The 12,808-nt window shown below is 39.0% G+C and overlaps 1 protein-coding gene across 2 annotated transcripts in view; it reads right to left on the bottom strand.

Moving 5' to 3' along the window:
• Positions 1–2,497: 2,497 nt before the first annotated feature.
• PRTFDC1 (phosphoribosyl transferase domain containing 1) overlaps positions 2,498–12,808 on the bottom strand; it is a 108,612-nt gene continuing 98,301 nt past the window's right edge. For both annotated transcript variants that reach the window (XM_036272037.1, XM_036272027.1), the window contains exons 5-9: positions 10,600–10,617; positions 9,149–9,231; positions 8,652–8,698; positions 5,449–5,525; positions 2,498–3,464 (exon numbers count right to left, since the gene is read on the bottom strand). In XM_036272037.1, coding sequence (XP_036127930.1) covers positions 3,417–3,464; positions 5,449–5,525; positions 8,652–8,698; positions 9,149–9,231; positions 10,600–10,617 — 273 coding nt within the window. In that variant the 3' untranslated portion in view covers positions 2,498–3,416. The remainder of the gene's footprint in view (positions 3,465–5,448; positions 5,526–8,651; positions 8,699–9,148; positions 9,232–10,599; positions 10,618–12,808) is intronic.

The raw sequence follows: 12,808 nt of genomic DNA, 5'->3' as shown, positions 1-12,808 counted from the left end.
GGAATGACCTGGCTGCCCTACCGTGCGGCACAAAGGCTACCTCGAAAATAGCTCTTCCAGCTGGGTCCTTGCCTGCTTCTCTTCGCAGGGTTCAGAATCAATCACAGGATGGGACTGGGGCCCAGAAACAATGCAGCCCTCTCTATGTACACCCTCTTTCTTTTCTGCACAACTCCCAGCATCAGTGAGCACATCTCCCATTCTCCCTTCTCCAGACTAGCCTGCTCCCAGCCCTCAAACATCATCTGGGAATCCCAGAGTAACCCATTATAGCAAAGTAAGTAAAACTCCCAAATACTATTTTCGTCCAAATTGGTCAGACATCTGGGTGCAGAATGTGGTTTAAGGCTCTTATTTCCTAGAACATACTATCTATTACAAAAGTGACGAAATATTTGCATGACACCAGCTCTCCAGAAGTGGGATAGGTTACCCTCTCTCTCCATTGGGAAAACACAGCTCACCCACAGGAGGCTGAGTAAATGGCTGTTTATGCTCCGAGGGGCTGTTGTAAGTCTTAGAAGGCATATTTATTGAAAAAATCTGCATATGAATGGACCCAAGCAGTTCTAACCTGTATTGCTCAAGAATCAACTGTATTTGCAGTTCACATTGGGGGTAGGTACCTGGTTCAATACGTGATACAGTCCAGTCTAGAAAGAAAAGTCCACTTTTTAAAAAATCCTTACCTGAGGATATTTTTCCATTTATTTTTAGATAAAGTGGGAGTGGAGGGGCGAGAGAAACAACGTTGTGACAGACACATCGATTGGTTGCCTCCTGCATGACCCGGACCAGGGCGGGGGTCTGAACTGCAACGGAAGGAAGTACGTGCCCCTGACTGGAATCGAACCCTTGACTCATTGGTCTGAGGGTTGATGCTCCAACTGCTGAGCCAAACTGGCCAGGACCAAGAAAGGTTCAATTTATAATGAGGGGTTCTGATTTGTTTGGAAGATCTCAAAGTATTACTAATTATGTTACTTTATGACTGTAGTAAAAGTATTAGGAATTATTGTAACTAAATCCAAATTTTTCCAGTAAAACATACCACACACATTTTTTCCCCACTACTCATCAGTTTTGGAACACTAACTTAATAAATTTATTGGTTATTAATTAGGTAATAAGGTTTTACATTTTTTTGTCCAGGTGGAATACTCAGTGGTATTTAATAGACTAGAGTTTTGCAAGAGAAGAGGAAATATTATTTTTCCCAAGATGACATTCTTGGTATCATTGTCAAAATATTATCTGATAGAAAAATATTGCAAGAATGATTAAACTTCTTGTATTTATTGAATTTTTCTTTTTCAGCATTAACTAGCACAAGTCCTCAAAATCTTGTGATGTGTATTTTCTTTTTTAATTTGAATAAACATAAAGCCCTCAGAAATGATACTGGTGATTACTAAAATTCAAAATTTTAAGAAAAACATTTTAAGAAATCATACTTTATGTATATTTTACATTTAAAAATGTTTTTATTGATTTTAGAGAGAGGAAGAGAGAAGGAGAGACAGAGAAACATCGATGTGAGAGAGAAACATCTATGGGCTGCCTCCTATATGCCCCCTACTGGAGATTGAACCAGCAACCTGGGCATGTGCCCTGACCAGGAACTGCACTGGCAAGCTTTGGTGCACAGGACGACACTAAACCAACTGAGCCATGCCGGCCAGGGCTGGATAATTTTGTATTTAAAATGAAATGTATCTGGATTATTTTAGGTCTTCTGATATAATGTGGCATAATAAAAAATTGTCTTTAGAATATTAATTTTGATAGATCAAGAAATGGGCCTGTTAAAATGATTATTCTATAATCCGGATTCTGGTTCTTCAATGGAACAAAGCTAGAAGGAATTCCCTTTTCTGGTTTCCCCCTTGGGATATCTGGGTGTGGTTTATTTTCTTCTCTGGCTGGAACAAAAATATGCAGGAAAATCTTCTACAAAAATTCCTTGTTCTTACAAACAAACTAAGGAGAAAAAACGCAGCAGATCAAGTCTGGCTTAATCATTTGCTTATACTGGTGCATATATTGGATTTTTTCCAGGTTAACAAAAATAAAGCCACAGGGAAGATATATGCAGTAGTATATTTAAGCTACCAGCTCACACACATTTTAATGGCTGAAAATATATAAAAATATGAAGGTGGAAAAAAAACAGTAAGCAGTTATGAAACATAACATGGTTTCTTATTCTTTATTAGTTTAAAGGAAGCTAGAACCTGATAACAATATGCTACATACAGTTAAGAACCAAACAAAGGCGGCTTAGTTATTTATTTTGCATTTGCTCCTTTTAGGAAGTGAGAAAAAAAACAGCTTTATGAGCACTCATTTATTTTAAATTAAAATCCCCATAAATTATAAAACACCCCATAAAACAGGAAAAATGGAAAAAAAATATTTAGAAAAAAACTTTGTTAAGTATATTTTTCTTTTCTTTTTTTTATAGTGCCTTGGATTGTATGATCAATCTTATAAGGCCACTTAAAATAATAATTCAACCTCTGTGTTCCTGTTTAGGATAACACATAATAATGTTTTTTCCCTTTGGTGCAAATAAGAGGAAACATTTATTGCTTAGTTTTGAGCATTGAAAACACTTGCCCCTCCCCCAAATTCTGCCATTTGCTCCTGTCCCACATGAATAAAAGGATGCCACATAGACACTGGGGCCTTGCTGCCATTGTCTCTTTTCTAATTAAAATTCAGAGTATTAAGCACAGTTGAGTACATCCATGCATCCATGACATACTGTTATCACATACCGGAAGCACCAATCAAGAGCACTGAGCAAGGCTCATTTCATAACATCATTAACATTCATTGTATGCGGTGGTTCAGAAAGGCTTTGTCAAAGCAGATAATAACGGCCTGTCAGAAAAGCACAAACAGAAATTTATATTAAATTGTCCTTCCCCTCCTTTTTTCAGTATGGGAATCTGGTTGCATTGCCAGTATATGGGCTCAGAGCTTAACTTCAAAGGTTTCCAGGTTCTTCAGGCTGCAAAATAGTACCAAAAAAGAGAGTATTTTAAAAAAGTTAAGTGAGAGTATTTGAGTAACTAGGCGGGGGTACCGTCTTCGAGCACAGTGACTGCATGAATGAGAACAAAAGGAGGTGTAGCTCGGGAGTGTGAAGGTAGACAGAACTCATGAGTCACAAGGCGGAGTGTTTAATTTGGAACAAGTCAAATAAAAACATTGCTTTCTTTTCCTTAAGAACTTTTGATACTCTCTCTGTTATAATCTCAGAAAAAAAAGCTGTGTCATTAAAACATTTTTTTTTCTTTTCTACCCTGCTGAGTGAAAACGCCTGGGGAGATGAACTTGACACAGTGGCTTCCTGCAGGTAGTTGTAAGTATGATGTTATCTGGAGATTTGATGGTGAGAACTGACTTCTTTAGACTCGATACTTTTCTTTGCCATGTTCATTGATCACGCATATGTGCTGAAACAAAGAATTTAATAATGCATCAGTTTCTTAGCAAAATATGAGGCGCAGAAAATGTTACGCGATAACAAGACTATCATCTTGTAATTGGTTACTGTTTACCTAAATGTATGTATTTACGTTTGTGTGTGTGTGTGTGTTTGTGTATGTGTGTAAAATCTGAGCAGTCCCATTCCAATGCTTGACAAAAATTTCTTCATTGTTTTAGTTTTGGGACTTTTTCTGAATTTAGCTCCCTAGTTCTACTCTATAAACAACCAGAAATGCTGAAGGGGCAGCATGGTTAGCTGTGGTGGAGGTAGAAATCTCTTACTGGTAAAATCACAGCCTCTAGGGTAGATAGAGAAATAGGCATAATAAAAATAATATGGACTCTTATTTGACTCTTTTGGATAGCAAGAAATGTGTCAGGAATATTTTGATTGCAAGCAACAGAAATGAAGTCAGGCTAACATAAGCAAAATAGGGAGATTTGTTGGTAAGATACTGGGTAGTTCACAGAAGCAAAGAAAAAGCTGAGCAATGAAGGATCTGGAAGACAAGAACAGGAACAGGGGTAGCTCCAGACCTCAGTTCATGGCTTAAGCCCCAAATTCTTTAGTCTCTCTGATTTTGGTATAAGTTTCTAATTCTTAGGAGAGAGAGAGAGAGAGAGAGAGAGAGAGAGAGAGAGAGAGAGATTGTTGGTTGGTTTATTTTGGGTAAGATGTTTAGATCATTAAGTAATGGTCAGGGTCATACAGCTGAGGGTTCATGTCTATATGTTAAAATTGTGGTAGGCAGTTAGAGAGACATGAGCAGAACAGGATGATGCGCCAGGTATAGAAGGTCAAGAGGATGGAAAGCCCTGGGCACCTAGCAAAGGACAATTGTAGCATGGGACCTAGCCCCCAGGGTGACATTTTCTCCCTTAGCATGTTGCTGGTTGTGCAGTTTGGACCCCCTGACCTTTACTTCCTAGAGATAACATCTAGGCCTCAGCTGTATTTCAGCTCCAGGCCCAGAAAAGCAGCAAAACCAGACAAGCAATGCCGCAGCTAAGGCTGACCTCAGGACCAGCTGCCCTGGTGCTGACCAGTCAGTCGGTGGAGACTCTGGCCCTGAAAGGACACACCCAGAAAGCTGCTGAATATCACTGAGATCATTGCTTGGGACCTCCCCTAAAATCTTCACCCTTAAAACCCTTGATGGAGGACCCAGCATGCGCTCCCTCCTGGGAGCATGCCCACACCTTTCCGGTCCTCCTCCCTATCCCCTCAGGCGCGTCACCTTGACCTTCCTCACTTCTAAGTTCCAAGGGCCCTTCTTTTACCTCCATAACCTGTTTCCTAAGCTGATTTCTTCTATAAATTACTAATTTTACCTCTGTGATTTTCCAAAGAATAGTTTTCTTATAGTTTGAGTCTTGGCTCTGAATTCTTTCTTAGCCAGAACTCAAGTACCCCAAGTTTGCTGAACCCAGGTTCAGTCTGACCCCACAGGTCTAACACCTGGTGCTGTTCCCACTGCCAACAAAACTACTGCTCCCAAATTGGGAATAGTCATGAGCCAGTTGCGTGCCACTCTAATTGGCCTGCTAGATTTTAAGCACTGACTCAAAAGAGTTTATAGAATATTGCCTATTACTATGGGTGAGTAGGCACAGTCAATGACTTGGAGGAAAATCAATATCAAGCCATAGTTCTGCTTTTAGCTTCTTTATTTCTCTAGTATGAAAGAGATAATAGAAAAGAAAAATTTTACAAAATAAATAAATAAAATAGAGATAATCATAATTGCTTCTATCACCTTAATTCCTACCTTGCAGGGTAGCGTGTGTGGGGGAATTAATTGAGATTATGCAAAGTGCCCAAAATATTCCTGACAAAGAAGTCACTTAATAAATGGCAGCTATCATTACTACTATTTCAATAATTTGATAAATTGATGGAACTGTTAAGCTCTTGTGAAAAGGAGGTAAGAATTTGCATGCAAGACTTACATTCAGATCTCTGAAGTATTCGTTGTAATCTAAGGCATAACCCACCACAAACAAGTTTGGAATCTCAAATCCAGCATCTGAGCAGAGAGAAGGAGGAAAAAAAGAAACAAAATTTAGATAACATAGTATAAAGCCAACATAGGCTATTGGTAATACTTCAATGGTGAGGACTCTTCATTTAGGCAAAAGCAAGTGAGAAAAGTGATAAGCAATGCATTGGATGAGCCCAGCAGGGACCTGGACCAGAGTGAGTACTCAGGGAAACAAGACAGATGAGCCAACATACAATAAAAAACTACTGTATCCCCGGCATCCAGAGCTGAGAAAGGGCTCAGGCAGCCCAGTAGATAAGAAGTATGCATGAATTGGTCATGTTGTTCCACAGCTGTATCCAATGGTGTAATGCCAAAGGAAACACTCTGAAAAGCACCGAGTGCAGCTCACACAGAAGGTATTGCGATGCTGCAATGTGTGATGTGTGAATAGGTGTGCAGCCTGTTGCAAGTAAGAGGTGATCCTCCCACTGTAGTCAGTGTCCTCAGGGGTATAAAGGGCTGGGAAGCAAAACCTGGGAGACAATATGACAGGAAATGGGATTGTTCAGCTTGAGGAAGAGAACGTTTGCAGTTCATGATGCAGATGACAATAATTAACTCTTTATTTCTATTAAGGGCAGATTTAAATGCAGTAGAAGGTACTCAGGTTAAGCAAAAGAATTTACTGAAAGGAAGATGATTTTTATTAAAAAGATGTTTAAGGAACAGACCATGGCTCTCCTTTTTCGAAGAGCTTGAAACAGAATAAATGTACTTGTGATCCATGATTTTAAAAACTCTTTCCAGTGTTTTGGAATCTGTGTTTGTTTATCCAAGTATTGCAGATGATAGATGTACCTGTTTACTTTTATGAAACTGTACTTTAGTGCAGCCAATGGACTTACAGCATCAAGTTACCTCCGTGGGACTGCCCACCGCCATTTTGATCCCGATGACCAAAGATGCTTTCCCATGGAGAAACCAACTGGTCCCTACTCACAGAACATGCTAGAGGTGAAGGACTTATTTTCTGGGGGACTACATTATGTGTTACTGTTAGGAAGCCATTTGATGGTCCAAACTGTAGGTTCTTGAGAAAAATAATCAGAGGAGATGGACGAGCAGAACAAAAGATATCATTGAGCATAGAGGAAAGAGTCAATTAGGAGAAAGGGACAAAACGTACAAAGACTCAGAAATCCAGAAGAAAGAAGAAACAGATTTTGAGCTAGCTAAAATAATATTAGGAAACTCCAGGAAACCCTGGTTGTAACAATAATAATGACTTTACAGTAAGCAATGCAAACCCAAGAACAGGTGTGGCAACTCAGACTGGGAAAAGCCGACTGGGAAAGCCAAACCTTGAGAGCTGTCATGGAATAAAAGGAAGACTTGAATGAGTAGGATGGGAACCAGACTGACCTATCTCTAGCTGGGAAATGGGTGCAATTCCTACTTTTAGTTTGTAATTGCAGATGTTACTCACAGGCATATTGCAAGTGTAAGAGCAGGGATTAAAACCAGATAGCCTGGGTTCAGTACTGCCTCTGCATTTACAACTATGTGACGTTGGCAAGCTATTTGTCTTGTTACATTCAATATCCTTGTCTGTAATGTGGACATAACAATAGCACCTACCTTAGAGGATTAAATGTGTTAATCTCTGTGTAGCTCTTAGAACAGTGTCTGGAACATCATAACCTCTTACTAGTGTTTGCTGTTATTACTTTATTAATGTTGTTGCCATAAGTGACACAAAAAATTTGTAATTAACTGGATGTTTGAAGGGAATGCCTTTCAATTTCAGTTAAAACCTTTTCTGTACAGTGTCTTACATTATTTTCTTAGAAGATCTCTGTTTACTAAACTTGTCCAGTTTTAACTATATCCAGGTTATGTTCCCCAAACCAGTCACTGGACAGGAATACACTATTGGGTCTATCTGCCCAGAACTGACATTGTCTAGATGTAATACATCCCACAATGAAACTTGTTTTTTAGAATAAAGAGTCGCTGGCTAAATATCACTGGCACATTACCCGTCCGTAGCAGGCTTCTCTGGCTGCAATGTTTGTTCAGCTTGCTGAGGAGAACTGGGGCCAAAGTATCCCCGAGGCTTCAGAGCAAATGTAAGTTATAAAAATGAAGCTGAAGTCTGCCTATGCAAGTGAAAAAAAATCACCTCCCGTGTTAGAATAATAAATAATCAAGCTGCTTGTTTATCCTTCTGCACTAGATGAGCACAGTCTTCCAGAACACACGTCTGAAGGCAAGTGTGAAGGTAGCATCTATAGATAATCTGCTCTGTTAATTCTTGATTATTGTTCTGTTTCTGGGAAATTTTATTTTATTTTTTTATTGAATTATAGTTAACATACAATATTATATTGATTTCTGGTGTACAACATAGTGGTTTTAGGTTCCTTTAAAATTTTTTTAATTTTTTAATTAATTTATTTTTGTTACAGATGTTTCTCCTTTTTCCCCTTTTGACACCCTCCTCCCGCTCCCCGCTCCCAGTTTGATGTTTTTATACATTACAGAATGATCAGCACAATAACTCTAGTTACCATCTGTTGTGATACAGAGTTATTACAATATTATTGACTATATTCCCTATGCTGTACATTTAATTCTTTGTGTTATTGAACTTTTGTTTGGAGGTGGTGGGAGATGTCTTGGATTTCCCCTTCTGTGTGCTAAAATTAGGCTCGCTGAAGGTCAGCCTTGTGCATTGTCTGGCAACAGTTCCTGGAGATGGAACGAGAATGCCTCCGACCGGTACCAGTGCTGCTCCGTGTCTGATTGGAAGACTCAGTGGCCAAGGCAGGAATCCCGTGCATCTGAGTCCGTCCAGAGAGGTCAAGACTCCCTCCACCACATGAAACCTATTATCTGAGTTCTTTGGAGTTAAGGTACTAAGGAAAATCTAAAAGTCAAAATATTTATGCACACAACTGAGTTCCTGTGAAAGATGCAAATTAGAAAATATAAGCCCCTTGTTATAAAGAGTTCTAGCTTCTCTAGCAAGGCTAGGAAGACCAGAGGTATTTGTGGGTCTTTCAAACCTAGACAGCTTCCACTTCAGACAGCCTGCCATCAAACAGAAATTTCTTAAACACAAACCACGAAGCAACCCATTAACAAACAAAAACCAAAAACACTTACAGTCAGGTCTATAGCCATTACTTCTAGGTGTTCTCTTCACCAACAAACTACCATTCAAAAACAAAAAACAAAACAGCTTTAGTGATCTAAATAAAATCTCTGTGAATTGCAAATAGAACAAAACATCATTAAAACATGTAGTATTTAAAATATGTATATTTTTCCCTTGAGCGGATAGGGCATCATCACAGCCTCCAACTCAGGCTTCTGCTGCTTCAACAGCTCAGTGATTCTGGGCAAAAGGAAGGGAGGAAGGGGCACTGGCTCCAGGGCCCAGCAGCTGCTCCTGGAAACAGCTAGAGGCACAGTACAGAGGGGCTCAGCCACAGCAAAGCACATCCTCTTCCCTTTCCTCTCTCTCAGTCCAGCAGTCCAGTGGGCTATGTGTACAGTGTGGTCAGACCACACTGCACTCTCTGAAAACAGCATCCAGTGTTAGCATCTCTCTTGGGCTGGTTTGGGAAGACAGAGACAACAAGGATGTGTGTCCTGCTCACCTGGCCACTTTAATCATGTTGGGTTTGTATTTTTCTATGCTGCTGAGCAGCGCTTTCATGGTCCTCCCCGTTCCAACAACATCCTTTGTAAAGAGAACGAACAAATTCAAACAAACGCATTTGGGCAGCATAGTAGATTTTTCATTCAGACACATAATTATATTCCTTATTAATAATGCATGGTAATTAGAACTGCGATCAAATTGGAGTCAAAGGAGGAGGTAGAATTGGTTCTAATTTTTTGGACAGGTGCTTCTTTCTGGAAGCTGGTCTTAGGGAAATATATTGGTGAGTATTTCTGTGAATCACTGAGCTGGGTTGAAAGGCTAAATTCAGCCTTTGGAGAGCATGTGGGCTTCTTACTGAGTGCATTTAGACTCTCACACCACACATTCAAGGGCTGCGTTTGGCCCCGAGGTTATGTGACACAATACAGGACACATGAATTTTCATGGACATGGGATGTACATCTGAATACACTGAATGAATAAACACCTCCCCCTTGCCCTCCCCACTCAATAGGGGACTCTATGACTAGGAAGTGAGATGTGTCTGGATGGCAGCTGGTGACAGCCCTTGAATTCTGAGGGTGCGAGCCTGCAGTGAGCTGAGGCTCATCTCCACTGATGAGCTGCTGCTCAATTAGAGTAGAATGGGCAGCAGAAATTTATTGTCCTCAGGACAGAAATCAGCTGTCAGGAGCAGATTATCAAAACAAGAGGTCTGAATTTATCCAGAGCTGGGCAATTCGTTTGGCGAGGGTCTACTTCATGGGTTATGACTGAGCCAGAATTGCGAATACATGGAGCATATACAGGCTATTGTGTACCAAAAGCTTAAACTGCCCCGAATCTCTGCCAGCTGATAAGACAGGTGTGCTCATGAAGGAAACAAGGACATGTGTTGTACAGGTCTACTGCTGCCACAGGGCCTGTCTTTTTTGTTTCTTCTGTTTTCCTTCCCTTTCTCTCTTTCTGCCCCCTTCCCTCCTTCTTCCCTGGGTCCCTTCCTTTTTAACAGAACCAATTAAATTAATTCACAGTTTTCCTTTGAACTGCCATTTAAATATTGATTATATTTATGAGTTGTATGCTGAAGACAGAATTGCTCAAAATAATTAGAGGTCATTAGCAAGAACACCGAGTTAAGGGTGAAGAGAGTTCTCACCTTGGCTTACCTATTAAATACATTTGGCTTTATGGGTTAGTTTTCTCTTCTATAAAAATGTCTGATTCACAAATAAGTATAATAACCAATTTAGACATGTGTGAAATTAAATATATAAAACCGTTTTTATAAGTTATTTCAAGTCAGTAATTCTAGTTGGCTCCTACTCAATAAATTTGGAGAAACGCACACAGAGGGAATGCAATAAATCCTTGGCCAATTTGATAACATGTTATATATTTTAAAACTCACCATTTTATCACCAGATAAAAAAGTCAGCTTACCTCAACAATGAGGACATTCTGAAAACAAACAAACAAACAAACAAGAAACACCAATTATTTTAGAATCTAATGCAAATCTAGCTCACAAGATAAACACGTTTTGCTTACAGTTGGAATTTCACAATTTACTTTTTTGGTGCTCTACCATTCATCTAACCCAAATGCTTGAAGATGATCTAGGTATTCCAGACTCACTTTAATAGTATCTCTGAAATGACGTGATGCTACAATATTTATATTCAGGTTAGGAGCAGGTTTATTTTAGACCCTGTTACCTGTCTGAAAAGCTATCCACTGTCATCTCTTCATAATCCTGGCAAGTGCCTCACCCAGCATTCTTTGGAACATAAAGCTTACTATGCATTTTCCAGGAAAACAAAGCCAACACAAACTGCATTGCTAATGGAGACAGTGCTCTGTGCAGGGATTATGTGTTCAGCTGGGGCAGCCCTATTCCCGCAGAGCCACCAACATCACTGGGGATTCTGTGCTTACTCTCAGATGTTCAACCCCGAGGAAGGGGGTGGGATACAGAGAGGGCTCTCAGGTGCCTGGTTTATATTTTCAGTGACATGGTTAGCGTTCTTGCTATGTGCTTTCAAGTCATTCACCAACTTCTTCCTTAGGAACACTGGTTATGTTTCATTTAAATTTCTTGTTTGATACCTGTCTTCCCTACTAGAGGATAAAGTCCACGAGGATGAGAATCATGTTTATCTTGCTTATTACTGTATTCTCAGTCCCCAGCATAAATCTCTGTATAAAGATGCTAAGTAATTATTTGTCGAATGAAAGAATAAGAACTAATTATACTTATTAATGAGTTAAAATCAACCAATTAAATGGATTAGTAGTTACATGTCAATACTGTCCCACCAAATTAAAATATGACTGTGTTATTATGCCATTCCAATGAACTAAATGGTGTGGATATCCCTCAGTGTAATGGTTTCTTTCTTTAGATGATTTTTCATTTATCCCAATGATTCATATAATAGTTTAAAAATTGGATCAAGCCTTACACCTTAGATATCTTACTTATAACTAATGCAAAAGAGATTTAAGTGATAAAAATGTTAACCAGCCAACTAAAACTCTTAAATTTGTACCACATTACTTTCTGTTTTAAATGCATTTTGAGGTGAAATTCTTTCTGGAAGTGTTTTTCTCTCAGGTCTGGTATTTTATTCATTAAATTTATTTTAAACATCTTAATTTTATCATTAAAATGGAAGATTATTTTGCTGCTTTTTAAAGCAGGTCTTGTTCGCCCTGGCTGGTTTGGTTCAGCGGTTAGAGCGTCGGCCTGCGGTCCTGAGAGACCCGGGTTCGGTTCCCGCTAAGGGCACGTATCTCGGTTGCAGTTTGTCCCCGGCCCTGGTCGGTTGTGCGGGTGGCAGCCACTCGATGTGTCCCTTTCACGTCGATGTTTCTCTCTCTCTGTTCCTCTCTCCCTCCCACTCTACCTGAACAAAGAATGGAAAAATGTCCTCGGGTGAGGATAAAAAAAAAAAAAAATAATAAAGCAGGTCATGTTCCCAGTATCTTCTCTGTCCTGAGAATCATACTGATCCCGTTGGTATTCTCAACACATTTGCTCTTCTCTTAACTATCGACCTATAACAGTTACTTAGGATGTGCATTTGTAGTTTGATTGACACTTATCAACCATGCCTATTAACCAACCAGAATACTTGGAGAATATTTGGTTAATTTAATCTTTTAGTTCACAGTCTCTTTTTGTTTTAATCTGATAATGAAAAACCTTTCTAAAATCTGTTAGTCTGCATTCTTGCCTAATTAAGTAAAGTACACTGAATGTAATTAAATCTGTTTTTTGAAAGTTCAGAACCTTGCAAAACAAGAATCATCTTTAAAAAGATTAGCTTCAACTATAGAATATAGTGGTAGCTGTGTACTAATCCAGAGATATGTCAAAATTACTTAAACACATTTTAAAATTAAAGTAATATATATATGTGCTCAAAATCAAATAGAAAAGTCTATTTTCTAAATGTTGATGTGTGCCTGTTTAAAGTATTTTAAAATGCTTATGTATTTTTAAACAGATTAAAGTTATCCTGATAATCTTTATTATGCATAGCTAAATATTAATTATCACATCTAACAAAAATGACAATTTCTTAATATCATATAAAACTCAGTACACATTTAAATTTCCCCAGTTGTCCTTAAAATAGCCTTTGTA

Source organism: Molossus molossus, unplaced genomic scaffold (genome assembly GCF_014108415.1).
Source record: "Molossus molossus isolate mMolMol1 unplaced genomic scaffold, mMolMol1.p scaffold_m16_p_1, whole genome shotgun sequence".
NCBI classification, from domain to species: Eukaryota; Metazoa; Chordata; class Mammalia; order Chiroptera; family Molossidae; genus Molossus; species Molossus molossus.
Note: the sequence above shows the minus strand (reverse complement) of the source record. Positions and strands in the feature narration are given on the sequence as shown.